The sequence below is a fragment of the Ranitomeya variabilis genome, chromosome 2 (genome assembly GCF_051348905.1).
Source record: "Ranitomeya variabilis isolate aRanVar5 chromosome 2, aRanVar5.hap1, whole genome shotgun sequence".
Taxonomy (NCBI): domain Eukaryota; kingdom Metazoa; phylum Chordata; class Amphibia; order Anura; family Dendrobatidae; genus Ranitomeya; species Ranitomeya variabilis.
The window spans coordinates 1,004,594,909-1,004,620,114 of NC_135233.1; the positions used below are offsets into that span (position 1 = coordinate 1,004,594,909).

Sequence of the window (25,206 nt, forward strand, 5' to 3'; positions counted from 1 at the left end):
AGATTGGGGCAGGGGCCGTTTTGTCGCAGAGAGGCCCTGGTTGCTCTGTTATGAAACCTTGTGCCTTTTTCTCTAGGAAGTTTTCGCCTGCCGAGCGAAATTATGATGTGGGCAATCGGGAGTTGTTGGCCATGAAATGGGCATTTGAGGAGTGGCGTCATTGGCTCGAGGGTGCTAAGCATCGTGTGGTGGTCTTGACTGATCACAAAAATCTGATGTATCTCGAGTCTGCTAAACGCCTTAATCCGAGACAGGCCCGCTGGTCATTGTTTTTCTCCCGCTTTGATTTTGTTGTCTCGTATTTACCAGGTTCAAAGAATGTGAAGGCCGATGCTCTTTCTAGGAGCTTTGTGCCTGATGCTCCTGGAGTCGCTGATCCTGTTGGTATTCTTAAAGATGGAGTTATCTTGTCAGCTATTTCTCCGGATCTGCGACGTGTGTTGCAGAGATTTCAGGCTGATAGGCCTGAGTCTTGTCCACCTGACAGACTGTTTGTCCCGGATAAGTGGACCAGCAGAGTCATTTCCGAGGTTCATTCCTCGGTGTTGGCAGGTCACCCGGGAATTTTTGGCACCAGAGATCTGGTGGCCAGGTCCTTTTGGTGGCCTTCCTTGTCAAGGGATGTGCGGTCATTTGTGCAGTCCTGTGGGACTTGTGCTCGAGCTAAGCCTTGCTGTTCTCGTGCCAGCGGTTTGCTCTTGCCCTTGCCTGTCCCGAAGAGACCTTGGACACATATCTCCATGGATTTCATTTCTGATCTTCCGCTATCTCAGGGCATGTCCGTTATCTGGGTGATATGTGATCGCTTCTCCAAGATGGTCCATTTGGTTCCTTTGCCTAAGCTGCCTTCCTCTTCCGATCTGGTTCCTGTGTTTTTCCAGAACGTAGTTCGTTTGCACGGCATCCCTGAGAATATTGTGTCAGACAGAGGATCCCAGTTCGTTTCCAGGTTCTGGCGATCCTTTTGTAGTAGGATGGGCATTGATTTGTCGTTTTCGTCTGCTTTCCATCCTCAGACTAATGGACAGACGGAGCGAACCAATCAGACTTTGGAGGCTTATTTGAGGTGTTTTGTCTCTGCTGATCAGGACGATTGGGTGACATTCTTGCCGTTGGCTGAGTTTGCCCTTAATAATCGGGCTAGTTCCGCCACCTTGGTTTCGCCTTTTTCCTGCAACTCTGGTTTCCATCCTCGCTTTTCTTCGGGTCATGTGGAGCCTTCTGACTGTCCTGGGGTGGATTCTGTGGTGGATAGGTTGCAGCGGATCTGGAATCATGTGGTGGACAACTTGAAGTTGTCACAGGAGAAGGCTCAGCGCTTTGCCAACCGCCGCCGCGGTGTGGGTCCCCGACTACGCGTTGGGGATTTGGTGTGGCTTTCTTCCCGCTTTGTTCCTATGAAGGTCTCCTCTCCCAAATTTAAACCTCGTTTTATTGGGCCTTACAAGATATTGGAAATCCTTAATCCTGTATCTTTTCGTCTGGATCTTCCTGTGTCGTTTGCTATTCACAATGTATTTCATAGGTCCTTGTTGCGGCGGTACATTGTGCCTGTAGTTCCTTCTGCTGAGCCTCCTGCTCCGGTGTTGGTTGAGGGCGAGTTGGAGTACGTGGTGGAGAAGATCTTGGATTCTCGCCTCTCCAGGCGGAGGCTTCAGTACCTGGTCAAGTGGAAGGGCTATGGTCAGGAGGATAATTCCTGGGTGGTCGCCTCTGATGTTCATGCGGCCGATTTAGTTCGTGCCTTTCATGCCGCTCATCCTGATCGCCCTGGTGGTCGTGGTGAGGGTTCGGTGACCCCTCACTAAGGGGGGGGTACTGTTGTGAATTTGCTTTTTGCTCCCTCTAGTGGTTACTAGTTTTTTGACTCTGGTTTTTCTGTCATTCCTTTTATCCGCACCTGGGTCGTTAGTTAGGGGTGTTGCTATATAAGCTCCCTGGACCTTCAGTTCAATGCCTGGCAACGTAGTTATCAGAGCTAGTCTGCTGTGCTCTTGTCTACTGATCCTGGTTCCAGTTATATCAGCTAAGTCTGCCTTTTGCTTTTTGCTATTTGTTTTGGTTTTGTATTTTTGTCCAGCTTGTTCCAAATCTATATCCTGACCTTTGCTGGAAGCTCTAGGGGCTGGTGTTCTCCCCCCGGACCGTTAGACGGTTCGGGGGTTCTTGAATTTCCAGTGTGGATTTTGATAGGGTTTTTGTTGACCATATAAGTTACCTTTCTTTATTCTGCTATCAGTAAGCGGGCCTCTCTGTGCTACACCTGGTTCATTTCTGTGTTTGTCATTTCCTCTTACCTCACCGTTATTATTTGTGGGGGGCTTCTATCCAGCTTTGGGGTCCCCTTCTCTGGAGGCAAGAAAGGTCTTTTGTTTTCCTCTACTAGGGGTAGCTAGATTCTCCGGCTGGAGCGTGTCATCTAGAATCAACGTAGGAATGATCCCCGGCTACTTCTAGTGTTGGCGTTAGGAGTAGATATATGGTCAACCCAGTTACCACTGCCCTATGAGCTGGATTTTTGTATTCTGCAGACTTCCACGTTCCTCTGAGACCCTCGCCATTGGGGTCATAACAGGTTTTTGCCACTGCACTTGGAGACACTTTCAAAGTTTGCCCAATTTTTCGGACTGACTGACCTTCATTTCTTAAAGTTATGATGGCCACTCGTTTTTCTTTACTTAGCTGCTTTTTTCTTGCCATAATACAAATTCTAACAGTCTATTCAGTAGGACTATCAGCTGTGTATCCACCAGACTTCTGCTCAACATAACTGATGGTCCCAACCCCATTTATAAGGCAAGAAATCCCACTTATTAAACCTGACAGGGCACACCTGTGAAGTGAAAACCATTCCCGGTGACTACCTCTTGAAGCTCATCAAGAGAATGCCAAGAGTGTGCAAAGAAGTCATCAAAGCAAAAGGTGGCTACTTTAAAGAACCTAGAATATAAGACATAATTTCAGTTGTTTCACACTTTTTTGTTAAGTATATAATTCCACATGTGTTAATTCATAGTTTTGATGTCTTCAGTGTGAATGTACAATTTTCATAGTCATGAAAATACAGAAAAATCTTTAAATGAGGTGTGTCCAAACTTTTGGTCTGTACTGTATCTATTGAATATCTATCTAATTATAGATATATCTATCTATCTTTCTGTGTGTGTAAACATAATTATTCAATGGAGTATGTAAATGAAGAAGTTGTAAAAGAAATGACATAATTCTTTTTTTTTGTTAAATAATAGATCAAGAGATGCAGATTTTGTGCAAATTCTGCAGACAAATCTGCAACGTGTGCACATACCCTAAAACTGACCATGAAAGAACTCAACTGCATCCCATTAATACTACATTACCTGTACTCAGAGAGGTTTCACTTTATGGATATAATTAAAAAAAAATTCAGCTAAAATAAAGAGAGTTGCTAAAAAAATGTTGCCTTCCATCTGGAAGCCATGGCTTGTCTGCCCATTGATTTGAGCAGGGCCATGCATTCCTACTTTTTTCTTGCAGTTTCTCCAGACACTTTAATTACGGAACAGCTCTATATATACACTCACTGGCCACTTTATTAGGTACACCTGTCCAACTTCTTGTTAACACTTAATTTCTAATCAGCCAATCACATGGCGGCAACTCAGTGCATTTAGGCATGTAGACATGGTCAAGACAATCTCCTGCAGTTCAAACCGAGCATCAGTATGGAGAAGAAAGGTGATTTGAGTGCCTTTGAACGTGGCATGGTTGTTGGTGCCAGAAGGGCTGGTCTGAGTATTTCAGAAACTGCTGATCTACAGGGATTTTCACGCACAACCATCTCTAGGGTTTACAGAGAATGGCCCGAAAAAGAAAAAAAATCCAGTGAGCGGCAGTTCTGTGGGCGGAAATGCCTTGTTGATGCCAGAGGTCAGAGGAGAATGGGCAGACTGGTTCGAGCTGATAGAAAGGCAACAGTGACTCAAATCGCCACCCGTTACAACCAAGGTAGGCCTAAGAGCATCTCTGAACGCACAGTGCGTCGAACTTTGAGGCAGATGGGCTACAGCAGCAGAAGACCACACCGGGTACCACTCCTTTCAGCTAAGAACAGGAAACTGAGGCTACAATTTGTACAAGCTCATCGAAATTGGACAGTAGAAGATTGGAAAAACGTTGCTTGGTCTGATGAGTCTCGATTTCTGCTGCGACATTCGGATGGTAGGGTCAGAATTTGGCGTAAACAACATGAAAGCATGGATCCATCCTGCCTTGTATGGAGCATCTTTGGGATGTGCAGCCGACAAATCTGCGGCAACTGTGTGATGCCATCATGTCAATATGGACCAAAATCTCTGAGGAATGCTTCCAGCACCTTGTTGAATCTATGCCACGAAGAATTGAGGCAGTTCTGAAGGCAAAAGGGGTCCAACCCGTTACTAGCATGGTGTACCTAATAAAGTGGCCGGTGAGCGTATGTATATTTTTTTTTTTTTTTTTTTTAAGTTATTTTAGGCCTCAAAACTGGGCACTGTCCACAAATTTCTGTTTCTGAACCTTTATATAAAATTACTAAATATGCTTTATTTATTACAGGTACCCTGAGAACGCTATTTTGCCATCCTCGGCATATCTAGACACTGGTCCTGTTAATGAGAAGAATGTCAGTGTTATACAGAAGCTTGTGGTGCAGTCACCGGAACAAGTGCCAAAGGGTGAAAAGAGACTATCAAACATGGAAAGAAAAGAGGAGCGATCTTGCCAGCCTCACACACACATATTTTTCCTGAAAACCCATAAAACAGCCAGTAGCACCATCATGAACATTCTCTTTCGGTTTGGGGAATCACACAACTTAACGTTTGCTCTACCAGCTAATTACCAAACCCAGCTCTTTTATCCCTACTATTTCAAGGCTTACTTTGTGGAAGGCTACATAACGAAAACCCGGCCTAAATACGATATAATGTGTCATCACATGCGCTTCCATCTCACAGAGGTACGCTCACTCTGAATCTATAGTGATAATGACAAATGAACTAAGCTCCAGATATGGTATGTTCTACTAACAACTGGGAATTTCCGAGTATTCATGTACGTGCCCGATGACCCGGACTGGACCATGGGGAACAGGGGGATCCTCCAGTGGGCCCCTGAGTCCTACATTCCTACATTTTTTTTCCATCAATATAGGAATATAAGGGCTTGTTTTTGGGTACTTGCTGTACGTTTGAATGGCATCATTTATTTTACTACATATTATACTAGAAAAAGGGGAAAAAAATTCCAAGTACAGTGAAATTGCAAAACAAGTGCAACTGCACACATGTTTTTGGGGGGTTTTATTTACCATGTTCACTATATGGTAAAACTGATCTGGCAATACGATTCCCCAGATCAGTATGAGTACGCAGACGCCAAACATGTATAGTTTATTTTTTTATGTAAGTTGTGAAAAAAAATTCTGACATTTGTATGTCGCCGTGGCATTTGTCGCCATTTTCTAAGACCCATAGAGGTTCCATTTTTGGGGATCTGAGGCTGAATGATGGCTTATTTGTGATGGCTTATTTGTTGCGCTCCATGAGCTGGCGTTTTTATTGGAAACCCGTGTTCAGGACCGTGCGTGTTCGGTATGGTCCCAAACTTTAGAGTTCGGGTTCGCCCATCCCTAATCTCCACATCAGAGGCGCGAAATTTAAGAATAATGAAAAAGTTTTATTCTGTTCTGCAGCATCTATTACATCATGTGTTCAGTTCTACATGGACATTGGATGAAAGGTCACAATATGTCCATAGGACAGTTACGATTTTGACTCTGTCATTCCAAAACATTAACTTTATTCTTCTTTAACCATTCTTTTGTAGAGAAATTTGGGTTCTTTGCCTCATTTTCGTATTGCGTTAGCCTAAATCTCAGGAGAATGCAGATATGTTCACACGTTGTGTTTTTTTTCTGCAGGCTAAACCTGCTCTACTGGCAGTAAAGAAGCTGCTTACAAAAAGCCAGGTTTTACTGCGTTTTTTGCTGCATTTTTCAAGATCCCAAAGTTCAGCTCTGCTAACAGCACAGAAGCATAAACGCAGGTCACCAATGCAAGACATATGTGCAACCGTAAAACCATTTTTGGAAAAAAAGGGCAATTTGATCAAATTATTTAGTGTAAAAATATTTTTATGACTGAAAAATAGTGACTATTCTGATCAAAAAAGTTCATGAGTTCATGAAAAAATACAGGATGACAAATGTAACATCGGGGGGGGGGGGGGTTTAATTTGTCTGGAATCATTTACCTCAGACACTGGCAGTGCATTGAGTTTGTAGGACTGTTTACTTTCACACTTTGGTTGGCCCTTGAGTTGATCAGGCATTTTTCAATTTCACACCTTGGTTGGCCAATATTTACTTTTCACACATCACTAATTTCATTAATCGGTATTAATCCTCAGTGTCATGCTCAGGTGAGGAGACCAAAACATTTTGGTTTCAACTTAGGAAAATCACAAAAATAAATGGGTTTCACATACTGCTGTACATGCTTTTTTCTCTAAAATCACAGCAAAACCTGATACCTGTGTTTTCTGCTGCATTTTTTAACTTACTCATTACTTTCTATTGGTGAAAAATACTGCTGAAAAAACGCTGAAAGAAGTGACATGATACAGTTTTCAAAAACCCAGCAGTTTTCCATTTCAGTCGGGAAAAAATCCAATGTGTGTGCATATGACTTGCATAAAAACCGTAGCAAAAAACACAATGTGTTGAACATAGCTTTAGCGCATTAGCAAATGTCCTGACATGTTCGTTTAAGCTATGTTCACACTAGGCATTTTTTCAGCTGTTTTTATGCAAATTTTCAGCTGCATTTTACAGTACCAGCAAAGTCTATGAGATTTCAGAAATCTCTACTTGGTTTTTCTGTCATTAGTATTTTGTGCTTTGCATGGTTTTTTTTGCACAATAGAGTATGTCACTTCTTTCAGCATTTTTCACCTATTGAAAGTAATAGGTGGTGAAAAAAATGCTTACAAAGCACATAAAAAATGCAGGTATCAGGTTTTGCAGCATTTTTCATGATAAAACCTGATTAAACAGAATGAGATTTTTTTTGCACTAATCTTTATCAGCATGCACAAGAGACAAATGTAGCATAAGAAAAAAGCAGCAAAATTTGCAATTTTGCCGCTTCTTTATTGCCTACCATCACCATATTTCACAGATGGTATTAGATTTTTATGCAATAATGAAGTGTTTTCCAAAACATAACACTTATTACTTAAACCAAAAAGCTCTATGTTGGTTTTATCCATCCACTAAATATTGTTTCAATATCTTTTAGGCTTGTCTTACTGCAGCAAATTGCAGACAGGTAGCAATGTTCTTTTTGGAGAGTAGTGGCTGTCTCCTTGCAATGCTGCCAATCACACCATTGCTGTTCAGTGTCTTCCTGATGGGACTCATGAACATTAATATCAGCCAATATCGCAGGGCCGGCGTCAGCACCCGGTGCACCCGGGCAAGTGCCGGGGCCCTGAGCAGGCAGGGGGCCCACTCGCTGTCGGGGACACTGGCGCGCTATAGTGCCAGCCCCCGCGAGTGGACCCCCCGCCTGCTCCGGGCCCCGGCACTTGCGATACTTACCTCTCCTGGTTCCAGCGCTGCAGCGTCTTCCATCCTCTGAATGTGACGTTCAGGTCAGAGGGCGCGATGACGTCACCAGTGCGCGCCCTCTGCCTGAGCAGTCGCAGCACAGAGAGCAGGAAGACGCCGATGGTAAGGAGTCAAGAGCAGAGCAGAGTCAAGCAACGAGAGGTGAGTATTTCATTGTTTTTTTTAATATTTGGAGTAATATATGGGGACCATCAGAAGGGGCCCATATATGGAGCATTATATGGGGCTAATTCTATATGGAGTATCTTATGGGGCCAATAATATAGCGAGCATCTTATGAAGCCAATTCTATAGGGAGCATTATATGCGGCCAATGTAATATGGAGAGTATATGGGGCCAATTACATATGGAGCAGTATATGGGGCCAATAATATATGAAGCATCTTATGGGACTAATTATATATGGAGCATTTTATATGGCCAATTATATATGCAGCATTATATGGGGCCCATTATACATGGAGCATCTTATGGGGCCAATTATTTTTGGAGCATTATATGGGACCCATTCTGTAAGGAGTATTATATGGGACTCAGTATGGAGCATTATATGAGGCCCATTATATATGGAGCAATAGATGGGGCCCATCATATACTGTATGGAGAATTATATGTGGCTCACTATACTGTATGGAGAATTATATGGGGCTCACTATACTGTATGGATCATTATATGGGGTCAATTCAGTATGGAGCAATATATGCAGCTCATTCTGTATGGAGCACTCTGTGGTGCCCATTATTCTGTATGGAGCATTATATGAGGCTCATTATTCTGTATGGAGCATAATATTGGTCTCATTATTCTGTTTGGAGCAATATATGGGGCTCATTATTCTGTAAAGAGGACTATGTGGTGCCAGTTTATACTGTATGGAGCACTATATGGGCCCATTATACTGTATGGGGCAATATATGGGGCTCATTATTCTGTATAGAGGACTATACTGTCCTGTTTCTGAGCTAATGTAGAATGCACAATAGATATCACTCATGTAATGTAAGAAGTATGTGAAATCTTTGGCATTGTACTATACCTATATTTCTCTGCCGTATCCGTGCATTATGAATTGTGGTATGTGTTAAAGGGGCCCACCGGGACTCTTTCGCCCAGGGCCCATGAAAACCTGGAGCCGACCCTGTCAGAGGGGCCATTAGTTGCTTAGAGATTGCCATGGGTTCCTTAGTGATCCTGCAGATTATTATATAACTTGCTCTGGGAGTGATCTTTGTTGATCCACCACTCCTGGGGAATGTAATAATAATCTTGAATTTCCTTCATTTGTACACAATATGTTCGACTATAGATTGGTGATGTCCAATCTATTTAGGGATTAATTTGTAATCTTTTACAGCATGAACAGCATCGACAGCTCTTCATCTGAGGTCCTTGCATATCTCCTTTTTTTATGTCACAAAACACGTCCACAAATGTGTTGTGAAGTTCAGTCTTAAACACATCCTTGTTTTTTAAATTAAAACAGGTCACCCACTCACCCCTGATTGTTATCCCTTTGATTGAAAACACCAGAATCTAATTTTACCTTCAAATTATCTGCTAATCCAAAAGGTTCACATAATTTTCCCACTCACAGATATTTGATATTGGATCATTTTTCACATTTAAAAAAAAAAGTCTAATATTTTTGACCCGTTTGTTTTATTTGGTTCTCTAATGTATATGTACTTGTAGTGAGAATCAGCTATAAATTTAGGTAAAATTTATGCAGAAATATGAAAAATTGTGAAAAGTTCACAGTATTTCAATCACCACTGTATCCTTTGGATAAGTCATCAATATCAGATCAGTGGAGGTCCAGCGCCTCGTATCCCCACGATTAGTTGTTTGTGGTACCAGACAACTCTCCAATCTATTAACCCCTTGATAAAACCAAGAACCATTATGCATGATAACAAAAGTGTCCGTGGATGCCAAAATTTATCCATTTAAGTCTCAAAGATCAAAGGAATCAGCTTATTATGTCCCCTTTTCACCCATTGCTGACATATGGTGAAAGACATGATGCATGTCTTATATCTTAGAAAATAGCAGACATGTACATCATGGTGATTACAGGGGCAGAAGACCTATGCCTATGGGATTGCTTCAGGAGTCCTGCAAGGACTGAAAGCTGGGTAACTGCTATACCATCTGGGATAGGAGACAATGGTCTCAACCAATTCAATCTTAAAATATTGGTCAATGCTGTCGGCAGCATGTAAGTTGTGTGCAGAGATTGGAGGCTTTCTCTATTACCCCATGACCTCAGAAATATTGCAGTATATCATGCAAGTGGTAACATGCTGAAGTCTCCTAGTGGGACTAAAAAAAGTAAAAAATATGTTTTACAGTTGTAAACTATGAACAAAATATATTTAATAAAAAATATAAAAATAAAAAATAAACACCACGTCGGTAACTACACAAACTGTATATTTTCCACATTATTCACAAAATAACAATGTGGTCTTCTAATAGTATACACTTACAGTTTTTACACATCTCTTCAGGCAATGGTTTTACTTGATCTTACTGAAATGTGCACATTGTAGATTCAGACTGATGGGAGAAAAACCACAAACGAACATACATAAGGAAGCAAAGATTAAAGAAACGTGTGAATAAAAACAGGATATATGTTAAACCTTGGGTTCCTCAAAGTGCCCCCACTTTATTTTGATGACTGCTTTACACACCCTTGCCATTCTCTCAAGCAGCTTTATCAGGTAGTCATTTGAAATGACTTCCAATGAACAGGTACGACTTGTCTAGAGCTTATTTGTGGAATCATCTGCCTTCAGAAAGGGTTTTCGACCATCAGGGGTTTTGCATGGTTGGGACACAGTTCCATACATTGCTGAGCCCTATTCCACAACTGTTCTAAATCAGACTGTGGAAAGAACCACTCTACTAAGCACGGTGGCTCAGTAAATAGCACTGCAGCCTTGCAGCGCTGGGGTCCTGGGTTCTAATCCTACCTTGGACAACATCTGCAAGGAGTTTGGATGTTCTCCCCATGTTTGCGTGGGTGTTCTCCGGTTTCCTCCCACATTCCAAAGACATACTGATAGGGAATTTAGATTGTGAGCCCCATCGAGGACAGCGATGATAATGTGTGCAAACTGTAAAGCGCTGCGGAAAATGTTAGCGCTATATAAAGATTATTATTATTATAAACAGCCCATCATTACTTTAAGATATAAAGGTCAGTCAGTCTGGAAAGTGCAAAGAACCTTGATGGCATCCTCAAGTGCAGTTATAAAAAAAAACATTAATTCCAATAATGAAACTGTTTCTTATGATGACTTCTCCTGTAAAAGAAGAACAAGAATTACCTTTGATGCAGAGGATAAGTTAATCAGTTACCCACCTCAGAAACCAATATTTGGTAGCCCATCAGATAAGAGCGCTCATAAATTGCCATGTCCCACGACTGAGAATCATACAATATTGTATTTTCATTGTATTGCCATTGCGTTGTTGCTGGCATTCTGCTATACAGTGAGATTTACGTTTTAGAAGTTTGCCCCATCTCTCTCCCTGTAGTCCAGCTCTGATTTAAGTAACCCCTCCCTTCTTCCTCCTCATTGTTAGTCGTCCATCTTGCTAGGTTGATCTATTTACATCTCTGGTTGAGAATTGTCTTTTTACCTACTGCAGTTGCTGCAGCTACTGCTGTTACTATTGAACATAAGACAAGAATTCAGCCTGAGAATAAAACTTCTTCTAGAATCTTCACACATGCCTCTTCAGTTGAGTTGAAGCTATCTTACAAAGTTCTTCTAGTTTATACTGGTTCATACAGACATTATTAGAAATGCTGTCAAAGGAGCCCCAAAATTGAAGATTTTTGGTACCACCTGTCATGCCTTTATAAGACGCAAAAAAAAGGTAAACAGATGGCTGATATATGTGTTGTGCCCACCATGAAGCATGGAGGGGGAAGTCTGTTGTTGTGGGTGTTCTTTTTCGGTGACACTGTTGATGATTTATTCCAAATTCAAGGTCCACTTTTCCAGCATGGCTTCCATAGCATTCTGTAATGACATGCCATACCATCTGGTTTACCCTTAGTGGGGCCATCATTTGTATTGCAATGGAATAATGACCAAAAATACACAATTAGGATATGTAAAAGCTATGTGTCCAAGAAGGAGAGAGATGAAGTGCTGAATCACATGACATAACCCCCACAATGACCACAGCCCTATTGAAATGGTTTCGAGTAAAGGTAAAGCATCCAAGAAGTGCTCAGGAGGACCTCTTAGAACCTCTTCAAGAGTGTTGGAAAGCAATACCAGGTTACTATAGGATGAAGCTACTTGAGAGAATGTCAAGGGGGTGTAAAGCTCTAATCACAATGTGCATGCAACAGATGTGATGTGAAACTGCAAATGCTGCTATGTATATGGCAGACTTCTGCTGGAGTCATCTCTGATGAGCTGAGTTATTACAAGCTCCAATGTGGAGGAGTGCAGGACAGCAAGCTCTGCTGAGGAACAGCTAACAGAACAATGATGTAAAAACACACAGGCAGTCGTACTCATGTAGCTGGCAAAAGATAATATCGGCCAGGCAGATTTGTTTGCAGGAGCACACCACACCGTGCACATATAAATAAAGTGAATATTACACTTAGATTAGCTTGATAACATTACAAATATCTGTGTTGGATGCAGCCGAGTCATCAACTCAAGAGGTGAGGTTAGTCACTAACACCCTGGAGACAGAGGAAGGGGTTTGCAGTACTGAGGAGAAGCAGGGTTCCACTGGAAAATGTGAGTTTCAGCAGCGTACGAATAGGACATTCCTTCTGCTATGTGAAGCTGGATGCACACAGGGGCATATAAATATGAAAAAAGGCACAAAGGTACAAGAAATAAATGTTTTGTTGGGCTTAGTCTGTATATTAACAATAGGTATGCATTTATTGTGATTTGTGATAAATAATGCAAATGCGTGAATAACTTGTTATTAATATGTGCAGAATGAATGCAGGAGGAAAGAGCAGAAACTCTGTCCAGCTTCAGACAATAGTGAACACTGTGATGTCTGAGAAGGGGTTTGTTGTTTTTTGGGCACCTCTTCTGCACAAACCTAGTTTGGTTATGATGCACTTTGGAAACTCACATTTCAGGTGTATCTAGTACCTATAAACATTGGAATGAATTCAAGAGACACAATCAACTGGCAGAAGAAAAACCGCACTACCATTTATAAATCTCCAGTCTGTTGTATTCCACTGTGGGCCTTATGCCAGTTCCTTCCTATTCTTACCAACAAATCATGGTTTAGGTAGCATTCACAAGGGGAACATGCCACCCCATATGGGTACAACCTATATAATTTCTACCTATATCAATTTGATCTCTACTGATCTCTATTTTTTAATTTATTACAGGTGGAAAAAGTGATGCCCAAGGACACTTTTTATTTCACCTTAATGAGAAATCCCGTGTCTCTCATGGAGTCATCATTTTCGTATTACAAGACTTTAGACATTTTTGTTAATGCTCGCAGCTTAGAAGAATTCTTGAATAATCCTTACAATTATTACAACCAAACAAGTATAAACAGCGGTTATGGCAAAAACCTTATGGCCTTTGATCTTGGCCTTGACCAACATGGGCCTGAAACTCCTAAACACTTCAAGCTGGCTCAAAAAACTATAGAAACCATGTTTAACTTGGTCCTGATCACAGAGTACTTTGATGAATCATTGATTCTTTTGAAAGATGCCCTTTGTTGGAACTTTGACGATGTCCTGTCTTTTCCTCTAAATAGCAGGAATGACTCCAACCGAAAAGTCCTTTCTGAAGAGACTCAGGATAAAATTAAAACTTGGAACCAGCTTGATTGGCAGCTGTATATTTACTTCAATAAGTCTTTTTGGGAGATGGTAGACAAGTTTGGACAAGACAGGATGCAGAGTGAGGTGCAGGAACTTCAGAGGAGGAGAGCAGCACAATCTGAGATCTGTCTACAGGGTCAAGTAGACGACCCAGCAAACATAAAAGACAACTCCCTAAGACCATTTCAGGCTGGAATACATAAAATCCTTGGTTACAATCTGAAGCCAGGACTCCAAAAGGATGAGGAACGTTTATGTCGCAGGCTGGTCACCCCAGAACTTCAGTATACTGAACAATTGTTTATCAAGCAAAATAGGCAAAGGACAATTAAAGCCAAAAAGACTTCCCAACAAAAACGTCATATACGTAGAGAAAAGTTAAAGCAATGGGCCATACACAGGAACAAGATATGGCAAAGACTCTGAAACTTGAACCATGTTGTAGTTATTGACTATAACGGCTTTAATTTTTAAGACTGCACTAAAAGGGTATTTATCACCCATCCACTTAGGTGATAAAGGTTAGATCAAGAATGGTTTCAACCACAGAGACTCTTCCTAATTGACATATTGAGGTGAACTGAACCTCCATTTCCCTAAGGAGCAGACCGCTGCTATGAGACGCAAGTGATCACACATGCTCTATGCCAATACATTCAAAGTCTCTGGGGCACTGAAGAAAAACAGTAAGCAATGATTGATGAGCAGTCACACTTTCCAGTTTGATCTCTTTTATTTTTCATATTGTTTTCTTGTGTTAAAACATTAGAGCTCAAAGTAAAAGACCCCATACACCGCAGATAAAAGTCATCCAAACCTGCAGATTTCAATTGACCTAGCCAAGCATCTGATATGAGTCAAGCCCCTCCAATTCTTCTGGGACAGAATATGATCACAGAATCATAGAATTGTAGAGTTAGAAGAGACCTCCTGGGTCATCTGGTCCAACCCCCTGCTCAAAGCAGGATTCAATAAATCATCCCAGACAGATGTCTGTCCAGCCTCTGTTTGAAAACTACCATGGAAGGAGAACTCCCCACCTCTCGTGGCAGCCTGTTCCTCTCATTGATCACCGTAACTGTCAAAACGCTTTTTCTAATATCTAATCTGTTTCTCCTCCCATTCAGTTTCATCCCTTTGCTTCTAATTTTTCTTTGTGCAAATGAGAATAAAGATGATCCTTCTACAATGTGACAGCCCTTGAGATATTTGTAGACAGCTATTAAGTCTCCTCTCAGTCTTTTTTTTTGCAAGCTAAACATTCCTAAATCCTGTAACCGTTCCTCATAGGAAATGGTTTGCAGACCAGTCACCATTCTGGTCGCTCTTCTCTGAACTTTCTCCAGTTTGTTGATTTTTTTTTTTTAAATGTGGTGCCCAAAACTGGACACAGTATTCCAGATGAGGTCTGACCAAAGAGGAGTAGAGGGCAATAATGACTTTGCGTGATCTAGACTGTATGTTTCTGTTAATACATCCCAGAATTGCATTTGCCTTTTTGCTGCTGCATCACACTGTTGACTCATTCAGTTTATGATTAGTGATGAGCGAGTATACTCGCACGCTCGGGTGACCTCCGAGTATTAGTTAGTGTTCGGAGACTTCGTTTTCAGCGCAGCAGCTGAATGATTTACAGCTACTAGACAGCTTGATTACATGTGGGGATTCCCTAGCATCCAGGCAACCCCCACATGTACTCAGCCTGGCTAATAGCTGTAAATCATTCAGCTGCTGCAATGAAAACTAAATCTCCGAACACTAACAAATACCCGGAGACCACCTGAGCAACGAGTACACTCGCTCATCACTATTTATGATATATTAGTATACCCATGTCTTTTTCACATGTGCTGTTGCTTAGCCCTATTCCTCCTATTCTGTAAATGCTTTTTCATTTTTATTGCCCAGATGTAGTACTTTGCATTTTTCCTTGTTAAAAAGCATTCTGTTAGTTGCTGCCCACTGCTCCAGTTTATTTATATATTTTTGAATCTTCTCTCTCTTCTCTAGTATTAGCTATCCCTCCTAGCTTTGTGTCATCAGCAAATTTAATCAGGGTACCCTCAATTCCTTCAGATTCAAGTTACTTCTGTGACCATTGTGGGTTTTTCTGTCATTAAACGAGGGGTACCAACAATTTTGACCATGTGTGTATATATATATATTATTCAAATGACTCATGAGCTATAGCTCTGTACGGATCAATTTGGCACCTTTTTATTGTTCTTTGGAATAACTCCTCTGTTTATGCCTCATTAGTCTTTACTGACATCTTGGAGGTGACTCCTGCCTTGATGCACTCAGCTCATCCATGCAGGGACAGCCATGGATTGCAACCATGCAGTGATGAATGTGGATGCTTATGGGCAGTGACCTTCTTAGACTACAACAATTCATGGCTGCAGTTAATATAAGCCAGAGTCATGGCAATCAACTGATCACCATTCCAGCTTCATTTAGAAAAAGGAGTAGACATCATAAGACAACCATTTTAAGCACAGATCCACCAAAAAGTTTGTATCTGTAAATTGTGTTGGTTTTCATTTTTTTACATTACTGAGTACCAGGCAAAGTTCCTAATAAAAAAATCTAAATATTGAAGAGGATACTAAAATGGCTTATCGATTAGGAGGCATTATTTTAAAAATGAGATGAATTAATTTTTTTGAACACTCCTTGAATTTTACAAAATTAGCATTTTCCAGAACGCTGATTTTTTGCAATTCATTTTTTGGAAATAGTGTCCAAATGCTGCCACTATTTTGCTGAACCATTGAGCGCCATGCAAACAGTTAGAGAAAAAAAATCAAAATACCTCACCACTTCCCTTACATGCCATCTCGATCTCTGTACCTCTTCATTTTCCTTCCCCATTACACGCATTCCTTTCAACCTTTTCAGTCTGGGTCCTGGCTTCCAGCTCACCTAGGCCTCTGATATCACTTTGTGCTCTATGATATGGGGGACACCGTGAAGTCACAACTTTATGGCGAGCATCACCCAAGTAACAGACCGGTGCGCAATGACTTACGAAGCTTACGTAAAGCCAGGGCCTGGAGTGAAGAGTTTGAAGAGAATGCCTGCAATATGGTAAGGGGAAAAGAATAGGCCCAGAGTGTCCTGCTGGGATGGCAGGACCAGTGAGCAGTGAGATGAAAATATATATATATTTTTTAAACTCTATGTTTATTATACTCTTGTGTTCTGGACCTGAAGATACCTCGCAGTATAATAAGGAAAATTCAATTGGCAGAGAATAATTTTGCTGCAAATCAAATTTCCTGGTAAAATGCACACAATTTCAACCAGAATAATTTCGATATCATTGTAAAAGTTGAAGAAAAAAAAAGAAGAAATCATGAGTTGATCACCAGATTAAATACCCCATTTTTCTCAGAGGGGTTGTCCCACTAACAAAGTACCCTTTAATCAAAAGACCGTGGAATAGTAATAAGTTCCACAATTGGATGTGTTTAAATAAAATGTTCCTGTGCTGGGATAATCTTATAAATGTGCCCCTGCTGTGTACTGTGTAATGTCTGTCTGACCCTGCAGGAACATGGTCGGATCATACTACAGCTCCTGGGAAGGGGAGAAGCAAAAGAGAGAATACAGACAGGACAGCACGTGATCACAGCTGTTGGTTTGTGTAAGGAAAAACATTTCCCTTCCTGTTTGAAAACTTGTTTAACTTCATAGAAAAAGGTCAGCTGTGATCCCCGGCTGTCCTGTCTGTATACTTTCTTTAAAGTCTTCGCAGGAGCTGTGGTATGATCAGACCATGTTCCTGTACAGTAAGACACAGCCATTACACAGTACACAGCAGGGGCACATCTATAAGATTATCTCAGCACCGGGACAATATTTTTAACACATCCAATTATAGAAATTATATTTATTCTAAGATCTATTAATTATAGTGTACTTTGAATGTGGGAAAACTCCTTTACGCATATAGGAAAATAAAGGGTCAGAGTGACTGGTTGCTCACCCTATTTTGTGCTATAATGGTCATTTATGTGGAATTAAGACAATTTACAATTATGTAATCTGATTCCTTCATGTTTTTTTTTTTTTAAGTCGCACTGGATAATAACATTCCATCTCTTTTAACCCCTTCCCGACCCATGACGCCACGTAGGCATCATGAAAACCCGTGCCAATCCAACCCATGACGCCTATGTGGCGTCATGGAATGATCGCGTCGCTGCAGAGCGGGTGAAAGGGTTAACTCCGATTTCACCCGTTCTGCAGGGACAGGGGGAGTGGTACTTCAGCCCAGGGGGGGTGGCTTCACCCCCCCGTGGCTACGATCGCTCTGATTGGCTGTTGAAAGTGAAACTGCCAATCAGAGCGATTTGTAATATTTCACCTAAAAAACTGGTGAAATATTACAATCCAGCCATGGCCGATGCTGCAATATCATCGGCCATGGCTGGAAAACCTGAAGTGACCCCCCCCCACCCCACTGATCGCCCCCCCAGTCCTCCGTTATGGGGTCCGGTCCCCTCCGTCCTGTGCTCCGCTCCCCCGTCCTCCTGCCCGCTCCCCCCCAGCTCCTATGTCACCCCCCGGTGCTCCGACGCCCCCCCCCGTGCCCCGATCTCCCCCCTTATACTTACCGAGGCTCCCGGTGTCGGTCCGTCTCCTTGCTGGGCGCCGCCATCTTCCAAAATGGCGGGCGCATGCTCAGTGCGCCCGCCGAATCTGCCGGCCGGCAGATTCATTACAAGTACATTTTGATCGCTGTGGTAGGTTCTATCACAGCAATCAAAATAAAAAAAATAATAAATAAACCCCCCCCTTTATCACCCCCATAGGTAGGGACAATAATAAAATAAAGAAAATATATATATTTTTTTTCCCACTAGGGTTAGGGTTAGAACTAGGGTTAGAACTAGGGGTAGGGTTAGGGTTAGGGTTACAGGTAGGGTTAGGGTTAGGGGTAGGGTTAGGGTTATGGCATGTGCGGATTTGGCTGCGGATCCGCAGCGGATTGGCCGCGGATCCGCAGCGGATTGGCCGCGGATCCGCAGCGGATTGGCTGCGGATCCGCAGCGGATTGGCCACTGCGAATTCGTAGCAGTTTTCCATCAGGTTTACAGTACCATGTACACCTATGGAAAACCAAATCCGCTGTGCCCATGGTGCGGAAAATTCCGTGCAGAAACGCTGCGTTGTATTTTCCGCAGCATGTCAATTCTTTGTGCGGATTCCGCAGCGTTTTACACCTGTTCCTCAATAGGAATCCGCAGGTGAAATCCGCACAAAAAAACACTGGAAATCTGCTGTAAATCCGCAGGTAAAACGCAGTGCCTTTTACCTGCAGATTTTTCAAAAATCGTGAGGAAAAATCTCACACGAATCCGCAACGTGGGCACATACCCTTAGGGTTAGGGTTGGAAATAGAGTTAGGGTTGGAATTAGGGCTGGGGTTGGAAATAGGGTTAAGATTAGGCTTGTGGTTAGGGTTACGGATAGGGTTACGGGTGTGTTGGGGTTACAGTTGTGGTTAGGGTTGGGATTAGGGTTAGGGTTGGGATTAGGGTTAGGATTAGGGTTAGGATTGGAATTAGGGTTACGGGTGTGTTGGGGTTAGGGTTGTGGTTAGGGGTGTGTTGGGGTTAGGGTTGGGATTAGGGTTATGGCTACAGTTGGGATTAGGATTAGGGGTGTGTTGGGGTTAGTGTTGAAGTTAGAATTGAGGGGTTTCCACTGTTTAGGCACATCAGGGGTCTCCAAACGCAACATGGCGCCACCATTGATTCCAGCCAATCTTGCATTCAAAAAGTCAAATGGTGCTCCCTCCCTTCAAAGCCCCGACGTGCGCCCAAACAGTGGTTTACCCCCACATTTGGGGTACCAGCGTACTCAGGACAAACTGGGCAACAACTGTTGGGGTCCAATTTCTCCTGTTACCCTTGCAAAAATAAAAAATTACTTGCTAAGACATAATTTTTGAGGAAAGAACAATTATTTTTTTTTTTCACGGCTCTGCGTTATAAACTTCTGTGAAGCACTTGGGGGTTGAAAGTGCTCACCACACATCTAGATAAGTTCCTTCGGGGGTCTAGTTTCCAAAATGGGGTCACTTGTGGGGTGTTTCTACTGTTTAGGCACATCAGGGGCTCTGCAAATGCAACGTGACGCCCGCAGACCATTCCATCAAAGTCTGCATTTCAAATGTCACTACTTCCCTTCCGAGCCCTGACGTGTGCCCAAACAGTGGTTTACCTCCACATATGGGGTATCAGCGTACTCACAACAAACTGGGCAACAAATATTGGGGTCCAATTTCTCCTGTTACCCTTGAGAAAATAAAAAATTGCTTGCTAAAACATATTTTTTGAGGAAAGAAAAATGATTTTTTATTTTCACGGCTCTGCGTTGTAAACTTCTGTGAAGCACTTGGGGGTTGAATGTGCTCATCACACATCTAGATAAGTTCCTTGGGGGGTATAGTTTCCAAAATGGGGTCACTTGTGGGGTGTTTCTACTGTGTAGGCACATCAGGGGCTCTGCAAATGCAACGTGACGCCCGCAGACCATTCCATCAAAGTCTGCATTTCAAATGTCACTACTTCCCTTCCGAGCCCCGGCATGTGCCCAAACAGTGGTTTACCCCCACATATTGGGTATCAGCGTACTCAGGAGAAACTGGACAACAACTTTTGGGGTCCAATTTCTCTGTTACCCTTGCAAAAATAAAAAATTCTGGGCTAAAAAAATATTTTTGAGGAAAGGAAACACATTTATTATTTTCACGGCTCTGCGTTATAAACTTCTGTGAAGCACTTGGGGGTTCAAAGTGCTCACCACACATCTAGATAAGTTCCCTTGGGGGTCTAGTTTCCAAAATGGAGTCACTTGTGGGGAGTTCCTACTGTTTAGGCACATCAGGGGCTCTGCAAACGCAACCTGACGCCCGCAGAGCATTCCATCAAAGTCTGCATTTCAAAACGTCACTACTTCCCTTCCGAACCCCGACGTGTGCCAAAACAGTGGTTTACCCCCACATATGGGGTATTAGCGTACTCAGGAGAAACTGGAAAACAACTTTTGGGGTCCAATTTCTCTTGTTACCCTTGGGAAAATAAAAAATTGTGGGCTAAAAAATCATTTTTGAGAAAAGAAAAATTATTTTTTATTTTCACGGCTCTGCGTTATAAACTTCTGCGAAGCACTTGGGGGTTCAAAGTGCTCACCACACATCTAGATTAGTTCCTTGGGAGGTCTAGTTTCCAAAATTGGGTCACTTGTGCGGGAGCTCCAATGTTTAGGCACACAGGGGCTCTCCAAACGCGACATGGTGTCCGCTAATGATTGGAGCTAATTTTCCATTCAAAAAGCCAAATGGCATGCCTTCCCTTCCGAGCCCTGCCGTGCACCCAAACAGTGGTTTACCTCCACATATGGGGTATCATCGTACTCAGGACAAACTGGACAACAACATTTGGGGTCCAATTTCTCCTATTACCCTTGGGAAAATAAAAAATTGTGGGCTAAAAATCATTTTTGAGGAAAGAAAAATAATTTTTTATTTTCACGGCTCTGCGTTATAAACTTCTGTGAAGCACCTGGGGGTTATAAGTGCTCACTATGCATCTAGATAAGTTCCTTGGGGGGTCTAGTTTCCAAAATGGGGTCACTTGTAGGGGAGCTCCAATGTTTAGGCACACAGGGGCTCTCCAAACGCGACATGGTGTCCGCTAACGATTGGAGCTAATTTTCCATTCAAAAAGTCAAATGGCACGCCTTCCCTTCCGAGCCTTGCCGTGCACCCAAACAGTGGTTTACCCCCACATATGAGGTATCAGCGTACTCAGGAGAAATTGCCCAACAAATTTTAGGATCCATTTTATCCTGTTGCCCATGTGAAAATGAAAAAATTGAGGCTAAAAGAAATTTTGTGTGAAAAAAAGTACTTTTTCATTTTTACGGATCAATTTGTGAAGCACCTGAGAGTTTAAAGTGCTCACTCTGCTTCTAGATAAGTTCCTTGGGGGGTCTAGTTTCCAAAATGGGGTCACTTGTGGGGGAGCTCCAATGTTTAGGCACACGGGGGCTCTCCAAGTGCGACATGGTGTCCGCTAAAGATTGGAGCCAATTTTTCATTGAAAAAGTCAAATGGCGCTCCTTCCCTTCCGAGCCCTGCCGTGCGCCCAAACAGTGGTTTACCCCCACATATGAGGTATCAGCGTACTCAGGATAAATTGGACAACAACGTTCGTGGTCCAGTTTCTCCTTTTACCCTTGGGAAAATAAAAAAATTTTCGCTAAAAGATCATTTTTGTGACTAAAAAGTTAAATGTTCATTTTTTACTTCCATGTTGCTTCTGCTGCTGTGAAACACCCGAAGGGTTAATAAACTTCTTGAATGTGGTTTTGAGCACCTTGAGGGGTACAGTTTTTAGAATGGTGTCACTTTTGGGTATTTTCAGCCATATAGAACCCTCAAACTGACTTCAAATGTGAGGTGGTCCCTAAAAAAAATGGTTTTGTAAATTTTGTTGTAAAAATGAGAAATCACTGGTCAAATTTTAACCCTTATAACTTCCTAGCAAAAAAAAAAATTGTTTCCAAAATTGTGCTGATGTAAAGTAGACATGTGGGAAATGTTATTTATTAACTATTTTGTGTCACATAACTCTCTGGTTTAACAGAATAAAAATTCAAAATGTGAAAATTGCTAAATTTTCAAAATTTTTGCCAAATTTCCGTTTTTTTCACAAATAAACTCAGAAATTATCGACCTAAATTTACCCCTAACATGAAGCCCAATATGTCACAAAAAAACAATCTCAGAATCGCTAGGATCCGTTGAAGTGTTCCTGAGTTATTACCTCATAAAGGGACACTGGTCAGAATTGCAAAAAACGGCAAGGTCATTAAGGCCAAAATAGGCTGGGTCATGAAGGGGTTAAAAGATGATTCCAAAGAGTAGAATATGTCATCATGTTTAATTTTCCTAATAACACCATATAAGCTATACGTAGAGTCAGGGATGAAATAAAAAAGACAACGTAGTGAGTTACAAAGGTATATGATCTTTAGAGGTCTGATCAGCATGGTGCAACTGTTGCTGCCTGCAAGTTCTTAAATTGCAACATTAAAGGGGTTGTCCACTACTTGGGCAACCCCTTCTTGATCTAAATGTTTGGCCCCGATAAAGCAAAAAAGACTATACTCACATCCCGTGTCGACACCGTCGGCACTTACTCTCTCTGGGTCTCCCGTGCTGCTGTTATGACACGTAATGCTCAATTTGTGCCAGCGTCATTGTCTCCGCTTTCGTATGGATTGAACATGAACAGGAAGTCTGAGATGAGCTGCAGCCCTGACTTCCTCTTCAGGCTCAATTAGACAGGAGGCGGGAACAGTGACGCCAGCGCCGACTGGACACCAGTGTCACAACAACAGCACGGGAGCCCTGGGGAGAGCAAGTGCCGACACCACACGGCGCCAGCACGGAAGGGGAGTGTAGAATTTTTTATTTATTGGGGCCGAGCATGGGGCATGAGAAGTTGTCCTAGTGGGATAACTTATATAAGGCTGGGGCTACGCGGCAACTTTGGCCATGAAACAGGTCTCTGGGATCATAATTTGTAGATTGTGAACCCTTGCAGGCAGGGTCCTCTCTCCTTCTGTACCAGTCGTGACTTGTATTGTTTAAGATTATTGTACTTGTTTTTACTATGTATACCCCTCCTCACATGTAAAGCGCCATGGAATAAATGGCGCTATAATAATAAATAATAATAATTCACCACATTCACCTGCATTACGCTGCAATATAGCAGTGGCACATAGTGCTGTTTGGCTACACAATCTGTGTCGCAACCAAGATCGCTGTGTAGCCACAACCTAATGCTGCATCATTTTGGGAAAAATTGTCAGGAGTATCAATCATTACTTTTGGACCCTTGGAAAAACTTGTGGAAGCCCTAAAGTCATTATAGAGCCCAGATTGTCATAACTCAAGGAAGACAGTCAAGTAGTGCAGCTATAGAGGTGCAAAGGTATGAATGAGAAGTGCAGTGGAGGAATAGCAGTCATTCACAGAAATACAAAATTTGCATTGGGGTCCTAGAACTGTGCAACCATCCTAACTGATTACTAGCCGTTACCCGTAGTTCACCATCCCATGAGTTTCACATCATTCATGCTGCATTAAATATTTTAGTAACCATGCACGTTTACATTACCCAGAGAACTGCAATATAAGTAGCTATATGAGATTTGTTCATTTTTTGACTCTTTGAAAAATATTGTAAATTCAGATTTTCATATTCTAGTACGATTAGTTATTCTTCTCTTTAGTGACCGTCTTCACTTTTTTTCCAGCTTTTTTCTCCAAGCTTTTTGGTGAAGACGGGACATTCTTTGAAACGGTTGACTTAACACTTTTTGCCTTTGGGGTTCTGAATTTGCTCTTTTGGTTGTAGATAAGGTTCTTTTGGAAGAGACGCGGGATGTGTCCCAGATACAGGAAAAGGGCCAAAACCATTCCTAGAAAAGAACCATATAAAAAGAGTTGAAGTAGAATATAAAGAGCGTCCGTAGTTGTCCATGGCACAATACATTGTCCATTATCGTGGTAGAAATCTTACGCTCATAAAACATCAAGTATAATATTCACAGAAACCAAACAGTTAAGTAAGTGTGAAAATAGTCAACAAATGCTTCAAAATTAAAGATGTTATAGTGAATTTGTTAATATTATGCCATTTTTATGTTTGAAAAGTGGTGATGGCTATAAGCCCCAGATTTATCCAATGTAGGGCAGCTCGGTGACTTAGTCGTTAGCACCGTTGCTTTGTAGCGCAAACAAATACCCAATAGCAGGGGCGTAACTACCGCGGTCGCAGCGGTCGCCATTGCGACCGGGCCCCGCAGGTCAGGGGCCCCGGGCCGGCAGGTCTGAGCAGGGCCAGGCTGGCCATCGGGCACTTCTGGCAAATGCCAGAAGAGCCGATGCCAGTAGTGGGCCGCTGCACTGTTCCTCCCCCGGAACCCCCCCAGTGCCGCCGCCGCCGCCGCCGCATTTAACTATACCGGCGTCTATGACACCGGTATAGTTCAATGCAATGATGGGAGGAGAGAGCGTCACCTGACGCTTCCTCTCCCATCATTCCCCGCTCTGCCTCTGACAGTACACTGCGGGTGCGCGATGACGTCATATCATCGCGCACCTGCAGTGTCCTGGGCAGACTTCAGCCGCCAGGAGCAGCGCGGGCAAAAGGAAAGGTGAGGAGAGTTTTTTTTTTTTTTTTTTTCTTTTTAACCGGACTGTGGGGCCATTATCGGGGGGGGGGGGATGAGATGAGATGTGGGCTGTGCTCTATATATCCCTGTGCGGGCTCTGCTGTATATACCCCTGTGGGGACTCTGCTGTATATATCCCTGTGCGGGCTCTGCTGTATATATCCCTGTGCGGGCTCTGCTGTATATACCACTGTGCGGGCTCTGCTGTATATACCACTGTGCGGGCTCTGCTGTATATACCACTGTGCGGGCTCTGCTGTATATACCACTGTGCGGGCTCTGCTGTATATAACACTGTGCGGGCTGTGCTCTATATACCACTGTGCGGGCTCTGCTGTATATAACACTGTGCGGGCTGTGCTGTATATACCACTGTGCGGGCTGTGCTGTATATACCACTGTGCGGTCTGTGCTGGATATACCACTGTGCGGTCTGT

General features: G+C 42.6%; 2 protein-coding genes across 2 annotated transcripts in view; one reads left to right on the forward strand and one right to left on the reverse strand.

The window, feature by feature from the left end:
- LOC143808495 (galactose-3-O-sulfotransferase 2-like) overlaps positions 1–14,343 on the forward strand; it is a 64,134-nt gene extending 49,791 nt beyond the window's left edge. The window contains exons 3-4 of the mRNA XM_077291222.1: positions 4,576–4,978; positions 13,055–14,343. Of these exons, the coding sequence (XP_077147337.1) occupies positions 4,576–4,978; positions 13,055–13,930 (1,279 nt within the window). The 3' untranslated portion in view covers positions 13,931–14,343. The remainder of the gene's footprint in view (positions 1–4,575; positions 4,979–13,054) is intronic.
- An 8,460-nt stretch (positions 14,344–22,803) lies between these two features.
- Positions 22,804–25,206, reverse strand: part of AQP12B (aquaporin 12B) — a 36,624-nt gene continuing 34,221 nt past the window's right edge. Inside the window, exon 3 of the mRNA XM_077291223.1 lies at positions 22,804–24,013. Within this exon, the coding sequence (XP_077147338.1) occupies positions 23,805–24,013 (209 nt within the window). The 3' untranslated portion in view covers positions 22,804–23,804. The remainder of the gene's footprint in view (positions 24,014–25,206) is intronic.